Raw genomic sequence first — 16793 nt, 5'->3', positions numbered from 1 at the left:
TACTCGGGGGACCTCGTCTGTCTCGCAGCAGTGGCGCGGCTGGTGTCTCCGGTGGGAGGTCCTTTACCGCGTAGACCTGCCTGGTTCACTGCAGGGACACTCAGCACCCTCTCTTCTCCCACTAAATGAGACGAAGCCCCAGTCGCTGTGTAGACAGACTAACACTGCCGTGCCCTCTCGCACATCCCCAGATACGGAGGAGGGGGAGCTGGGTGTTCCCCTGGTGACAGACCTGTGCCTCCCTCCCCTGACCGCTCTCTGTCCTCCCTCCCGACGGAGCCCGCAGCTGCTGAGGGGCCGGGGGCGGGCGAGGTCAGACCTACCGTCACCTCTGACACGTCTGCTGAGAGCCGCTCCGCACAAGATGACGGCTTCCTCTTCCGCACTCTTCACCTGGGACAGAGGACGGGCCTGGGCGTCAATACTCGTCCGCCAAACTATTACCTTACGCCCTGCTGGACGGTCCCTAGTTTGTTAAATCAACAGGACATGCCACTTGGGTCACAACCCGAATTTCCACACATGTATGAACCTGTTTCTGGGATCATTACTCTAGTTACTTGGTCAGTGTGTTGTTAGTTTGCATTTTTCCATCAGCTACTGACGTTGAGCATCTTCTTCTGTGCTACTGGCCTTTAAAGTTTTTATTGAAGGGGCGGCTGGGTGGCTCAGTTGGTTAAGCATCTGACTTCAGTGCAGGTCATGATCTCATGGTTCATGTGTCTGAGCCCCACGTCGGGCTCTGTGATGACAGTTCAGAGCCCGGAGCTGCTTCGGATTCTGTGTCTCCCTCTGCCCCTTTCCTACTCACTCTGTTTCTGTCTCTCAAAAATAAACATTGAAAAAAATGGGAAAAAGTCTTCCTTTTTTTTTTTAATGTTTTATTTATTTCTGAGAGAGAGACAGCGTGAGCAGGGGAGGGTCAGAGAGAGAGGGAGACACAGAATCCGAAGCAGCTCCGGGCTCTGAACTGTCAGCACAGAGCCCGACGCAGGGCTCAAACCCACGAACCGCGAGATCATGACCTAAGCCAAAGCCGGACGCTTAACCGACTGAGCCACCCAGCCGCCCCAAAAAAGCCTTTCGTCTTTAAAAAAATAAGGTAAAATAAAAATTTTTATTGAAATATAATTAACATACAAGGTTATGCTAGTTTCAGGCACACAACAAACTGATCCAACAAATCTCCATGTTACTCCATGGCCCCTGTGATAAGGGTAGTCTCCCTTGGTAACTATACAACCTTTACTGTAATTCCTGATAAAGTATCTGATTAAATATCTGCCTATTGTTAACTGGGTTGTCTGTCTTGATAAACTTCTATCTCCTTAAAAAAAAAAAAACAAAGAAGGAAGTGTCTATATTGCTACCAATATAGCATTTTTTTGCTATCAGAGCAAAGAAAATCACCAAGGGCATTACATAATGATAAAAGGGTCAATTCACCAAGAAGACATAGCAATCCTCAATATGGATACACCAAATAACAGAATTTCAAAATATATGAGGAAAAAGAATTAAAATGTTTTTTTGTTTAATTTTGAGACACACACAGATAGAGAGAGAGCCCGACATGGGGCTCAAACCCACGAACTGTGAGATCATGACCTGAGCCGAAGTCGGACGCTTAACCAACTGAGCCACCCAGGCACCCCAATTATTTTTAATTCCAAGGGAGCCAAGGAGTAGCCAGGAGTAGGAACTGGGTCGGAGTGTCCCCTGCTTGTACAAACTGAATGAATGTGTTTCCCGAAAGTTCACATACGGAAACCCTAACCCCCGAGGTGATGGTGTCAGGAGGCAGGGCCTTTGGACCATAACCAGGTCTAACTATGGAGTCTTCGTGCAATGGACTGGTCTCTTCCTATAAGAGACACAAGAGAGATAATCCGCCTTCACTACGGGAAGATACGGGGAAAGACAGTGGTCTAAAAAGCGGGAAGAACGTCCTCACTAAGGATCCAAACATGGCTGTACCCTGGTCTCGGGATTTCAGCCTCCACAGCGGAGAGAAAGCAGCATTTGCTCCGTAAACCCCCCAGTCTACGGTCTTCAGGGAGAGCGGCGGGAGCTGACAGAAGCCACAAATCCCCCTGGATGGGGACACAAATCCCCCTGGATAGCGACGGAGGCAGACGGACCTTTATCCTTTCCTGAACATCCACCTGGATTTACAGGCTTGTTTTAGGACACCGAGCAGGGAGCCTTGTCCATCCAGAGTATCAAGGAATGAAAAGAGACGATGGAAAAAGGTCCAAAACCCTTTCGATGCCAGAGCTAAGGCCGGCACAAGCAGTTCCCTGCGATGGTGGGGCTTCCTCCGCTCTGAGCCACCCTGTACCCCACCAGCTGGATGTGGGTGACCACAGCGCGGTGCGGGAAGTGGAGCTCACCGGGCGCAGGAAGAGGGGAGTTAGGCTGAGTCTGCATCTCCTCGCGGCCCTTCGTGAGCCACGCCCTGACGCTGGGCACCCTGCCAGCCTCTGCCACTGTGCGCTTGCTGACGCCCTACTACTGCCAGGACCTGCGCAGACACCGAGATGCCAAGGTGGATGGCACAGAGCCGGGCTTTCTGGGTGAGGGACACTTTGTGTCCCCCACGGCGCGAAGCACATACACGTGTGTAAACCCACGCAAGACTTTACAACCAGAGCGAATTCAGCATCAGGGTGACGGGAGTCGGTCCTTTTCTCTCTCACCTCTGCACACCCCCCAGAGAGCCATCCTTCTGTGCAAGGAGGGTAGGTGGCTGGGCCTGGAGGCGGCTGCCGGGCGATGGCAGCGGAGGAGGTGGGCAGCGAAGGGCTCAGTGAGAGTCTGCATGCCCGGCTGGGGCTGGAGGGTCCCTGGCTCTCCAGCAACTCCCCCATTTCGGAGGAGAGAGTGCCAAGGCCAGAGGGAAGGCTGGGGGCCGGCTGGATGGGGGAGCACGCACAGAGAACTGAAAAACTGGCTCCCGCTGTCTGCCCAGGTTGGGTCCCGGAGCTCCTCCGACGTTGGGGACCCACCCAAAGCCACAGTGCTAAGCTCTACTTCCCCCCACTTTGAGCCACCCCCACCTTTTTCCTCAACCTGCTTTTTCACATGCTCCCAACCTTAGCTGGCCGGCAGCTCAGGCGAGAGAAACCAAGGCTTATGCCCTAGCGCCACCTTCTGGAAAACGAAAGAAGGGCTCCTACAGGGCCCACCGGTTGAACCCTTAGATTAGAATCAAAGTAAACAGAACCTTACCCAAGTCAGAAGAGGGTCCTTACTTCAAGCGCAGGGGCCGGGATACTTCTCATCAAACGCCATGAAAAATCATAGCAATATTGCATCACAAAAAGCAAATGAGAATTTTCCAGCAACCAACTAAACCCAAAGACATAATACTGTGATCTGATTTATAAGAAGTGAAAAGAGCTTAGATGCCTGGCTGGCTCAGTGGGTGGAGCACACAACTCTTGATCCTGGGGTTGTGGGTCTGAGCCCCATGTTGGGTGTAGGGGTTACTTAAAAAAATAAAATCTCTGGTGTCCTGGGTGGCTCAGTTGGTTAAGGGTCTGACTCTTGATTTTGGCTCAGGTCATGATCTCATGGTTTGTGAGTTCGAGCCCCACATCGGACTTTGTGCTGGCAGTGCGGAGCCAGTTTGTGATTCTCTCTCTCTTTCCTTCTCTCTCTCTCTGTCCCTCCCCTGCTCATGCACACATGCTCTCTCTCTCTCAAAATAAATAAACTTAAACAAAAAAACCTCACACACACACACACACAAAACCGTACAAGAACACTCAGACTCCATTAGAGGAAAAAACACAAGATAAACAAATATACCAGAAGGAGAAGAGAAGGTGAGAGGAAAAGAGACTGTTTTTTAGAAACAATAGCTAAGAACTTCCCAACCCTGGGGAAGAAACTGGATTTAAAAGTCCGTGAAGCTGGGGTGCCTGGGTGGCTTAGTCAGTTAAGCGTCCGACTTTCGCTTAGGTCATGATCTCGCGGTTCGTGGGTTCGAGCCCCGCGTCGGGCTCTGTGCTGACTGCCAGCTCAGAGCCTGGAGCCTGTTTCAGAGTCTGTCACTCCCTCTCTCTCTGACCCTTCCCTGCTCACACTGTCTCTCTCTCTCTCCTAGAAATAAATAAAACATTAAAAAAAAATCCGTGAAGCTAACAGAACACCTTATCATCTGAAGGCAAAAAGACCTTCTCCAACACACAAGCAACAACACTGTCAAAGACAGTGTCATTGTCAAGACAATGATAAAGAGAGAATTTTAAAGGCAGCTGAGGCGGGGGAGGGAAGGGAGGAACCTATAAAGGAACCTCCCTCACAGTATAAGCAGATTTCTCAGCAGAAATTCTAGAGGTCAGGAGAGAGTGAAATGACATCTTCAAAATACTGGAAGATAAAAACTGCCAGCCAAGAACACTCTTCAGATGTGAAAGAGAGGAGAGACTTTCTCAGACAAAAGCTGAGGAAGCTCATGGTCACTCAACCTGCCTAACAAGAAATGCTGAATGGAGTTCTTCAACAAAAACAGAAGGACACAAATACCAAAAAAATCTGATCAAGGTGATAAATAGTCAGGTGATAAAAAATCAGAAAAGTGTAACTCTTTTTTAGAATAGTATATTAAACACTTAAATACAGCATGAAGGTTAAAGAAAAAGAGCATTAAGCATAACCATAACTACCGCAATTTGGTGATGAAATCAAGGCATCAAAGAGATAATTTATAACATCAAAAATATACAGGAGGAGGAGTGAAAAGATGGGGCCTTTACGGGCGAATGACGATAAACTGCTACAGGCAGCAAGGGCACTATTCCATCTATGAGATGTTTGATGTAAACCTTATGGTAGCCACAGAGCAAAAATGAATCTATGGCAAAGACATGAAACATAAAGAAAGGACAGACTGAACAAATCACAATGGAAAACCACCAACTTACAAAGATAGAAACGGGGGTGGGGGGGACAACAGAGAGACAAAGTAACCAGAAGGTAAAAAGATAAAAGGGTAATAGTGAGTCCTTACATATCAGCAATCACCCTAATTGTAAACTGGCTGAACTTGCCAATCAAAAAGGCATAGACCGGCTGGCTGGATTTTTACAAAACCACTCAAATCTATGCTGCTTGCAGGAGACTCACTTCTGCTTTAAAGACACAGACAGGCCCAAGCTGAAAGGATGGAAAATGATCTTCCAGGGAAACATAAACCAAAAGAAGGCAGGCAAAACCATACTTCTATCAAACAAAACAGACCTCAAGCCAAAAAGGGTAACCAGGGACAAAGAAGGTCATTATATAATGATGAAGGGGTCAATACAACAAGAAGATAGAGGGGCGCCTGGGTGGCTCAGTCGGTTGAGCGTCCGACTTTGGCTCAGGTCATGATCTCACGGTTTGTGGGTTTGAGCCCCTCATTGTGCTGTGGGCTGACAGCTCAGAACCTGGAGCCTGCTTCGGATTCTGTGTCTCTGTCTCTCTCTGACACTCCCCTGCTCACACTGTCTCTCTCTCTCAGAAGTAAATAAAAAACATTAAAAATTAAAAAAAAAGAAGAAAGTCATAAATATATATGCTCCTAATACCTGAGCACCAAAATGTATCAAGCAAATGCTAACAGAGCTTAAGGGAGAAATAGACCATAATACAATAATAATAATAAGGGACCTCAATATCCTCCATCAACAATGGATAGATCATCCAGACAGAAAATCACCAAGGAAATGTTGGAAATGAACCACACTTTGGAACCAAAGAACTAACACAGAACATTCTATCTGACATTCACAGAATCCACATTCTTTTCAAGTGCACGTTGAGCATTCTCCAGGGCAGATCATGGACAGGCCACAAAATAAATCTTGGCAAATATAAGAAGACTGAAACCACACCAACTATCTTTTCTGACTATAATGGTCAGAATGACCAGTGAAACATAAATCAACAACAAGAGGAAAGTGTCAAAGAAGATCTACAAATATGTAGAAACTAACCCACTTCTTCTTCCTTTTTAATGTTGTATTTCTTTCTGAGCGAGAGAGAGAGAGCGTGAGCAGGGAAGGGTCAGGGAGAAAGAGAGACACAGAATCCGAAGCAGGCTGCAGGCTCTGAGCTGGCAGTCAGCACAAAGGCCGATGCAGGACTTGAACCCACAAATCATGACATCATGACCTGAGCCGAAGTCAGATGCTTAACCGACTGAGCCAACAGGCGACCCGAAACTAACCCACTTCTAAACAATGGGTCAGGGGTGCCTGGGTGGCTCAGTCGGTTGGGTGTCCGACTTCAGGTCAGGTCATGATCTCACGGTTCGTGGGTTCGAGCCCTGTGTCAGGCTCTGTGCTGACAGCTCAGAGCCTGGAGCCTGCTTCAGATTCTGTGTCTGCCTCTCTTTCTGCTCCTCTCCTGCTCATGCTCTGTCTCTCTCTCTTTCTCTCTCAAAAATAAATAAGTAAACATTTAAAAAAATCAATAAATGGGACTACATGAAATTCAAAAGCTTCTGCAGAGCAAAAGAAACAATTAACAAAATGAAAAGACAACCTACAGAATGGGAGACAATTTTTGCAAGCCATGTATCAGACAAGGGGTTAATATGCAACATATATAAAGAACTCACATAACCTAGTAACAACAATAACAAAAACAATCCGATTAAAACATGGGCCGAAAAAGTAATAGACATTTCTCCAGAGGAGACATCCAGATGGACAAAAGGCATGAGAAGGAGCTCAACATCACTAATCATCAGGGAAATGCAAACTGAACCACAATGAGATTCCACCTCACACCTGTCAGAACTGCTATCATCAAGAAAAGGGGCGCCTGGGTGGCTCAGTTGGTTACATGTCTTACTCTTGATTTCAGCTCAGGTCACGATCTCCCAGTTCATGAGATCGAATCCTGCGTCCGGCTCTGCACTGACACTGCGGAGCCTGCTTGGGATTCTCTCTTTGCCTCACTGCTACTGAGGCATGCATGCACACATGCTCTTTCTCTCTCTCAAAATAAATAAACTTAAAAAAAAAAAAGAGACAAAAGGTGCTCGTGAGGATGTGGTGAAAAACAAAACCAAAAACAAACCTTTGTTCGCTGTAGGGGGGGGATGTAAATTGGTCCAACTACTATGGAAAACAATATGGAGACTCCTCAAAAAATTAAAAACAGAACTCTATGTGATCCAGCAATTTCACTTCTGGGAATATACCCAAATGAAATGAAAACAGGATTTCGAGGAGACCTCTGCACACCCATGCTTATCAAAGCATTGTTCACAAGAGCCAAGATAAGGAAACAACAAATGCCTATCAATGGATGGATGGATAAAAGGATGCAGTACAGGGGCCCCTGGCGGGCTCAGCTGGTGGAGTGTGCGACTCTTGATCTCGGGGTTGTGAATTCTAGTCCCGTGTTGGGTGTAAAGACAAACTGAAAATAAGATCTTTAAAAAAGAAGAGGTATAGGGGCTCCTGGGTGTCTGAGTCGGTCGAACATGTGACTTCGGCTCAGGTCATGATCTCATGGTTCATGGGTTCGAGCCCCGCATTGGGCTCTGTGCTGACAGCTGAGCCTGGAGCTGCTTCAGATTCTGTGTCTCCCTCTCTCTCTCTGCCCCTCCCTTGCTGGTACTCTATCTCTGTCTCTCTCTCTCAAAAAAAAAAAAAAAAAAAAGAGGTATAATAGATACACACAATGTAATATCAAGGGAAGACAACTTTGTCCCTTTACAACAACGTGGATAGATGCTGAGCACATCACGCTGAGATACGTCAGACAGAAAGACAGGTACTGTGTGGAATCTAAAAAAAAAAATCTAAACCCGTAAAACAACCAGAGAGTAAATGGTGATTAGCAGGGGATGCAGAGATTAGACGGAGGCTGTTTCAAAGTACAAATTTGTAACAAGTAGGGAATAAACCACGGAGATCTAAGGCAGGGCATAAAGAATACAGATGATAATATTGTACTATAATTACACAATGTGATAATATCGCTACAGTCATATTACAACATATAAACATCAAAATGACAGCTGTACATCGTAATTTTATACAAGGTTCCACCAATTTTTTCAATGTTTATTTTTGAGAGAGAGAGAGAGAGAGACACAAAATCTGAAACAGGCTCCAGGCTCTGAGCTGTCAGCACAGAGCCCGACGCGGGGCTCGAACCCACGAACCATGAGATCATGACCTAAGCTGAAGTCTGACGCTTAAGCGACTGAGCCACCCAGGAGCTCCTACAAGTCAAATTTAGTCAAAAATAATTTTTAAAAAAGGTCTCGCATGCCCTACTTTAAGACTTTAAAGTGTTAAGGGGCGCCTGGGTGTCTCAGGTCATGATCTCAAGTCCCTGGGTTCCAGCCCCGCGTCGGGCTCTGTGCTGACAGCTGAGATCCTGGAACCTGCTTCCGATTCTGTCTCCTCTCTGCCCCTCCCCACTCCAGCTCTGTCTCTGTTTCTCTCAAAAATAAACATTCCCACAAGGGCACTTGTGGGGATGAGCACTGGGTGTTATATGGAAACCAACTTGACAATAAACTATTTTTTAAAAAATAAAAAATAAACAAAAAATTTTTTTTCAAGACTTTAAAGTGTTATATTGGTTACACTAATGGCCAAAGTGTAACGGAGAGACCAAGACACCCCTGCATACTTAGGGCGCTCTTTGGAATGCCACCCCCAGAGCGCCTGAAGTCTGGGGCTTCAGAAACCCTCTTCCCCAGCAAGGCAGGGGCGGAGGCGGGTGGGGGAGGCAGTGNTTCCAGCCCCGCGTCGGGCTCTGTGCTGACAGCTGAGATCCTGGAACCTGCTTCCGATTCTGTCTCCTCTCTGCCCCTCCCCACTCCAGCTCTGTCTCTGTTTCTCTCAAAAATAAACATTCCCACAAGGGCACTTGTGGGGATGNTGTCGGATCCCTCCCCAGCGCGGTGAGAGGCTCCAGCATTTTGTTCGGCAGGAGCCGCGCTAGGTGGAAAGCACCTGCGCGTCCCCTGCCCCCCGCCCCCAACCCCGGGCACAGGGCCAGGCCCGCAGGGGCCGCTGGGACTTAGAGTCCCCAGGGCGGGGCCGACGCGTCCAGCATCCCTCTGGGAACCTGTAGGCGTGGGGACCCGTCCGTTTGCTTCACCCGCACCAAGTCCGGGTCGGCGTTACTTGAATGCCTGCTCTGTGCTCAACTCCTTCTGGGACTGGTGCAGAGTAGGTGAGCTCATGCCCACTTTAGCTTAAGCAGGAAGATGAACTTGCAAGGTAGGAGGTACGGAACAATAAATTGACCAAAAAAAAAAAAAAGTGCTGTTTGAAGGTTGCACTTCCCTTTTGAGTTTCCCTTCCTCCAGCGGAGACTGTCAGTACAGGTTGGGAGATGCATCTTGAGGCTTAAATAAAAGATGGCATCTCCTCGATTGTTTCCAGGTTCTGGGTCTCATAGTTTGTGTTGCCCTAAGAATACATGCGCTTTTGTTAATCCTGCAATTAACTAGTGAGTAGCAAAATTAGACTGCATGGTGTGTGCGTGTGCTGGATATAAACTTTCAAAATATGCTATAGTTCTTGTAAATTGTTTTGGCATTTATCCCATTTTTAATGTGCCCAAAATCCCAAGGGAAGTGGACTCAAATCTTTCTTGACCTACCGGAGGACGTTGAGGCTTTGGGGCTTGTCCCTGAGAGGAATGGATGATTTGTGAGAGCAGTTTTGATGCCTTTCAATGACTTATATGTAAATTCACACATCAGAAAATCCTTTGGGGCGCCTGGGTGGCTCAGTTGGTTAAGCGTCCGAGTTTGGCTCAGGTCATGATCTCACCATTTGTGAGTCTGAACCCTGCGTCGGTCTCTGTGCTGACGGCTCAGATTATGAGTCTGCTTCAGATTCTGTGTCTCCCCCTCTCTCGGCCCCTCCTCCCCCACCTCAAAAATAAATAAGTATTTTTAAAAAAGACTCTCCTTTTCTAGGTCACTTGCTCTTAGCTTTTGATTTCAGAAAACAAGATCACAGTTAAGTAAAAGATATTTGTTCTCCAATTTGTCAGCTAATGGAACACCTAGAAGTCATGACTCTTTTATTAAAACGCTTCTAAATGCTGTATCACAGTTAACTAACCGTAGAAATTTTTTTGGTTAAATTCTACCTTTTCCATGTCCTAGGACTGGTAAAAGACAGCTGGTGCCATATATTTTATTAATTTTGATTTTGACATGCAAACAAATTACAACCAAATGATTCTATCTTAATTTATGTCATTCTGAGTACCAAGCAGCATTTAACATAGGGAACAGTTCCTGGTCACTCTATCCCAGATGTCACTCTTAGGGGACACAGGGGGCACTTTGCATCTTTGATATTGGCAGCAGATGAGTGAGACCCCATCTTATCTACAAATTTCCCAAACCTCCTCCCTAGCCCCCTACCCCAATCATGCTGAGCTTCTGTCCCAGAAGGGAAGAGAACCTGTGAAATCTCACACATGGTAACTTGGTCAAGGACTCATCATTCCCTGTGGTAACTGTGGAGCCGATGCCTACAGGGACAGGCCTGAGATCCGGAGAAGGAGGAAGAGGAAAAACATTTCCCTGGCCTCCTNTCTCCTTCCCGACTGGAGTCCGGAGCTGGATGGGCCCTGTCGCTCCCGCCTTCAGCAGAGCGAACATTATTGGCCTGAAAACATCATCTGGCCTCTGGCACTGCAGGGTCACAGTGTTTCCTGCGGTCACCACACCCCTTTGGTGGGCTTGCAGGGAAGGTTTAGGCCAATCCCCTGCAAGAGAAGGGGCTCCGAGGTCACGGGGAGAAGCCCAGGGTCCCCCACTCACCCTGGTTCTCCCGCTGGGGTTCCTGCCCAGTGTGGGACGCGACAGGTCCCTGGTGTCACCCTCTTTCGACTCTGACTGCGGGAAGGAGGTCCCGTCCCCACAAGCCCTGGATGCAGCGGCCAAGTCATTCTGTTGCTGTGCTTCTGCGTCTCCTCCATCCCCCGCCCTCCTCGGGTCCCTCCCCCAGGCCTCACCTGTCACCAGTAGCAGGACAGGGTCACTGGGCGGTGATCGTATGGAGGGGGCCCCTCGTCTGTAGAGCTCACAGGTATAGACTCCAGCCTGCCTGTTTCTCAGGTCAGTGAGGTGGAATTCAGCCAGGCCCTCTGTGGAAGCCGGTGATGGTGAAGAATCCAAACGAATATTTCCCTTCCTGAGAGCAAAGACGACATCCTTGGCTGGGGCCCGACATTGCAGCGTTACGTTGCTCCCACGAGGCACCACCGAGCTGGGCCAGGCCCTGAGGGAGGGCTTGGGAAGGGGTTCTGGAAGGAAGCAGATCGGGGACGGGATTTGGTGCCCTCACCCGCTCTGAGGAAACCCCTTTAAGGAAAGAGAAGGGATGTGGGGAATTTGGAGCAAAGGAGAGGGAGGGTTTAACTGGAGGAATGCTCACCGTCAGTCTCCCTGCTTCCTTGGCCAGCGCACAGCCCTGCAAGAGAACCGTCTGTCCTGAGACCTGAGTCCCCGTCCCCAGGGGCCTCCCCAGGGGAGTGTTGCTGAGACGGGACCCTGGAGGACTAGCATCTGGGGGTTCTCTACCACCTGCACTGCCCCAGGACCTCTGCTCATTCCACAAACATCCACCAAATGCTTGATTCTTGAGAGTTTATGTACCTGTGCCACAGGACACACGCGGTGGCACTGCTCTGCGAACACCTGGAAGGTAACTGCTCTGTGCTGCTCACCTCAGCCTCCCCAGTGTCTGGAACATACTGAGACTCAACACATGCATGGAAACCGACCAAAGCGATGCCCCAGTGGAAACGTGACTCAGAGAGATTTTTCAAGTGGAAAAACCAGTGTCTTTGGAGGCAGACGGGCCAGCGTTTGAATGTTGACCTTTCTGCTCATTCTCTGCATGGTCCTGAGCAGGAACCCTGAGCTGTCAATCTCAGGGCCCTGCATGGGGCGCCTGGGTGGCTTAGTCGGTTTTTCACTTAGGTCATGATCCCGCGGTTCGTGGGTTCGAGCCCCGCGTCGGGCTCTGTGCTGACTGCCAGCTCAGAGCCTGGAGCCTGTTTCAGTCTGTGACTCCCTCTCTCTCTGACCCTCCCCTGCTCACGCTGTCTCTCTCTCTCTCCTAGAAATAAATAAAACATTTAAAAAAAAATCTCAGGGCCCTCCTTTCTCAGCGTGGGGCAATTCCCACCACGCGGGACTGCTGGCAAGGGTCAGAGTGGTGTTTCCCACAGGGTGGATTACAGACCACAGGTGCACTAGGAGATGATTTTAGGAGATGATCACAGCATCGGAAAGGTATTACCCTCTCAAATCACTTCCACTTCTTTGATCACAACAAAGAACTTTTCAGGCTAGAGGTCAAGCTTCTTACACATCTGTCTCTGGCTTATTGCCCTTTGTATTAAGGAAGGAGCTGGCCATGGGCTCAGAAATCTGATGGGCAACCCTGCGTGGCTAGAATGTCCTAACATCTTCCTTTGCAATGTGTATATGCTTACCTCGACCTATTTTTGGTAAGTGACCCTGGTTTTTCTTTTAACTTTTATTTATTTAAAAAAAAAGTTTAATGCTTAATTTATTTTGAGAAGAGAGAAAGAGAGAGAATGAGCGGGGGAGGGGCAGAGAGAGGGAGACGCAGAATCCAAAGCAGGCTCCAGGCTCTGAGCCGTCAGCACAGAGCCCTACACGGGGCTCGAACCCACAAACCGCGACATCATGACCTGAGCCGAAGCTTAACCGATTGAGCCACCCAGGCGCTCCTAAATTTTTATTTAAGCGATTGGCATAAAGTTTCCAGCTTCAAATGAATGTAGTTGTTTAAAATAAAGACATTGAAAAAAATAATAAAATAAAGATACTGAATCAGTAAAATGTTAAATAAATAGGGATGATAGAGGCCTACGGGATAGACCGCGGATGTGGAAAGTAAGGATTTGCATGCTAGAAAACATTTGATGTGACTAAAGCCTCCACAGGGTGCCTAACACGTATGAAGCAATCAGTAAAGACAAGCAGGTGTTATTAGTTTTCTTTCCAGTTATAACCATCACATTTCTTTCCATCCACCCCCACCTCTAATCCCAGTATTCAGGCCCAAGAAACTTACCAAGGCAGACCAGGCAAAGGAATTCAGAGACCATACTGGTCCTTCAGGCTGCTCTAAGGGTCCTTCTTCTGTTTCAGCCACAACAGGGAGGGAAGCTGCATGTGGGTGTGACAACTTTGGTTGACTTTTCCCTTCCTTCCTCTCATGTGACATTTTGTGTTCCAACCACATCCAGAAAACAAGAAGTAAGTCAGACATACATGTTGCCAGCCATAGGATAATCACTAAAATAAATGTACAAAAAACAAATAGAGGTTAAAAAAAAAAAGGAGAGTTAAAATGGCCTATTAAAAAATAACAGTAGGGGTGTCTGAGTGGCTCAGACATGGCTAAGCATCCAACTATTGGTTTCGGCTCAGGTCATGATATCATGGTTCATGAGATCAAGCCTGGTGTCAGGCTCTACACTGGGTGTGGAGCCTGCTTGGGACTTTCTCCTTCTCTCTCTGCCCCTCCCCCATTTGTGTGCACTCTCTCTCTCTCTCTCAAAAATAAATAAACTTAAGAAAATAACAATAATTGTTTTTAAAACAAAGACTTTGGAAAAGAGGAAACATAAAAGAGATGCACAAAGAGAAGGATTAGCAAGATGATAAACTTACATTCTATAAATAAGTAATTGCATTAAATATAAATGGACTCAAAAATTCAATTAAAAGACTATTAGACTGGATGTTTTTTAAAAACCTAAATATATGCCGGTTTTTAAAAATTCTTTAATGTTTATTTATTTTTGAGGGAGAGACACAGAGTACAAGCAGGAGAGGGCAGAGAGACAGAGAGAGAGAGACTTCGAAGGAGGTTCCAGGCTCTGAGCTGTCAGCATGGAGCCCGATGCGAGACAAACCCATGGACTGTGAGATCATGACCTGAGCTGAAGTTGGATGCTTAACTGACTGAGCCACCCAGGCGCCCCATATATGCTGTTTTTAAAAGACAAACACTTTAAGTATACGCACAGATAAGTTGAAAGCCAAAAACAAAACTAAACAAAAAAAAAACAAAACCAAAAAAACCCCCAAAAGATATAACATATAACCAGCAAAAGAAATGTGAAATGGCTATACTAGTAGATTTTAAGGCAAGAAATAGCAATAGATATGAAGAGGAATATTTACTAATGATAAAATAGCCAATTGAAGGGAAATACAAATAATTCTAACTTTGTATGCACCTACTAACATACACACAAAAATCCATAAAAGAATTGTTGACACTATAAAGAACTTAAATAAACATATAATCACTTTATCTTTTAACGTATCTCTCTCAGTAACTACATTCCACATGGAAAAACAAAAAAACAAAACAAAAACACAAGTCCAAACAAAGAAAGGAAAGAAAGACATTTGCTACCCAAGCAATCAAACCCAGAGAAAGTAAATAAAATGCTATTTCACTCTACAAAAAAAATTTATTTTTGAGAGACAGAGCAGAAGTGAGGGAGGGGCAGAGAGAGAATGAGACATAGAATCTGAAGCAGGCTCCTGGCTCTGAACTGTCAGCACACAGCCCAACATGAGGCTCAAATTCACAAACTGTGAGATCATGACCTGAGCTGAAGTTGGACGTTTAACTGACTGAGCCACCCAGGCGCCCCCAAAGTTTTTAATGCTAACATGTAATGTTGACTAGAATTTTGCAAAATATACATGTGCATAATCAGTTTTTAGAATGATAAATCAATATTCTTTACTAAATGGCAACTCGCTTATGAAGCTTATCTGCCTCCTCCCACCATCACACAAAACATTTATAGCCTTCCACCTGGGAGTTTGAATTCCAGTAGTTTACCCTGAGGAATAATTAAAGTTGTCCAAAAGATTTTCAAGTTGCTCATTTTAATTATGTTTATATTAGCAAGTGAATTGGAAGCAATATAACTGTGCAGAAGTAGGAGATTGGTTAGTTACAAGTTCTTACTTCCATAGAGAGGAAGACTATGCATCAAGTTAAAGTACATCGTGAAGCATAAAAATAAAATTTCAATTTTCCAAGAAGGTATGATAATGTATAAAAATATGTATAAACAAATAAAAGAGACTCAAAGTTCTAAAACTTTTAAGAATAAATCACACTGTGGAAGCAATTTATAACTGCGTTATGGGAAAGTACTCATTGGGATAGAACACTCTTTAAAACGGATTGGTTTGTGGGGTGCCTGGGTGGCTCAGTCGGTTGGGCGGCTGACTTCGGCTCAGGTCATGATCTCACGGTTCGTGGGTTCAAGCCCCGCGTTGGGCTCTGTACTGACACCTCAGAGCCTGGAGCCTGTTTCGGATTCTGTGTCTCCCTCTCTCTCTGACTCTCCCCTTCTCACGCTGTCTCTCTCTCTCAGAAATAAATGAAATGTTAAAAAAAATNAAATATATATATATATATATATACACACACATATACACATACATATATATATTACCCCCAAACATTCTGAAGTAGGCGAGCCTTTTAAATGAACATCCTTGGGGTGCCTGGGTGGCTCAGTCAGTTAAGCATCTGACTTCGGTTCAGGTCATGACCTTGTGGTTCGTGAGTGTGATCCCCATGTTGGACTCCATGCTGACAGCTCAGAGCCTGTAGCCAGCTTCAGATTCTGTATCTCCCTCTCTCTCTGCCCCTTCCTTGCTTCCTCTCTCTCTCTCCTTCAAAAATAAATAAACATTAAAAAGAAAAAGAAAACAAATTACACAAAGACTTGAAGCCTCAGTTTTCTATGTGCAGAAAGTAAGCTGAGAAATCAAGAGGGTCATATTCTCCAGGGTCCTCTTCAGAAGTGGAGAGGAGGGTTGATCAAATAAAGATAACTCAAAGGGAGGAACCAAGAGCTGTGAAGAACAGTGGACTGGGAACCCCTTCACAGAGAATAGGACTGAAACTTTATGAAGGAACATTTCCATCCCCAGAACCGTGGCATCTTGCAGCATTTCCCCAGAGTGATTTGGCAAATGTTGTGAATCAGTGACTACTGGTGTTTCCCACAGGGAAGAAGCCTTTTCACTTGGGAGTACTGTGGTTATCCCACTTCTGTTTTATAGTTATATGGATGATGTATGGGACAGCTAATTTGTCTCTTTAGTTCATGAATCCCAGTTCAAAAGGAGCCACATATAGACTTGATAGTGATCAGTAGATCCTGGATTTGAAGACAAATGCCATTATTGGATGAAAATTTGGGGGAGCAGGTCCTGGGATGGGAATGAGCATATTTCGTACTTGGGATGGATATGAATAACTGTGGTCAAGAAGTCATAGTGCAATAGATTTCATTAAAGCCCTTTGACTATGAGTTCACCACGTTATTTGCTTTGGTCAACAGGATAAAGCGCAAGCGGCAATATTTTAGCTTCAGCCCAGGTCCTTAGGGGCGTGGCATATTTTGAGTTAGCCCCCAGCATATCTTCCATTTCCACCAGAAGAATGTGTGAGGGCTAGCACATTGTTCTCAGGAGGATGAAAGACATGTGAATAAGAGCCAAGTCAACCCATCTGAATGCAGAAAGAGCTGGACAGAAATAAGCAGATCTGGGAAATATGGAGAGCATGTGTGCACATGTGCATTTATACACACATTCCTATGACTAGTTAGGGCTGAACCTGGGTGATTTCAAATCTTAATGAAAATCAGAACTCACTTTCCGCTGGTGTTTTGTTGGAAACTTAACTTCTGAAAAGTTGTACTTAAAAAATAATCATTTG

General features: G+C 46.1%; 1 protein-coding gene across 1 annotated transcript; it reads right to left on the bottom strand.

The window, feature by feature from the left end:
* Window positions 1-10393: 10393 nt before the first annotated feature.
* On the bottom strand, window positions 10394-13219 carry LOC144225672 (T-cell-interacting, activating receptor on myeloid cells protein 1-like). Its single transcript, XM_077756916.1, has 4 exons — window positions 13098-13219; window positions 11424-11459; window positions 11002-11292; window positions 10394-10752 (listed from the first exon to the last, which is right to left on the bottom strand). Exons 1-4 carry the CDS (start codon window positions 13129-13131, stop codon window positions 10394-10396), a joined length of 720 nt encoding a protein of 239 aa, XP_077613042.1. The 5' UTR covers window positions 13132-13219.
* Between the last annotated feature and the right edge of the window lie 3574 nt (window positions 13220-16793).

The sequence above is a fragment of the Crocuta crocuta genome, unplaced genomic scaffold, assembly GCF_008692635.1.
Source record: "Crocuta crocuta isolate KB4526 unplaced genomic scaffold, BGI_CrCroc_1.0 scaffold142, whole genome shotgun sequence".
Classification (NCBI taxonomy): Eukaryota; Metazoa; Chordata; class Mammalia; order Carnivora; family Hyaenidae; genus Crocuta; species Crocuta crocuta.
This window is presented reverse-complemented; position numbering and strand designations above follow the sequence as displayed.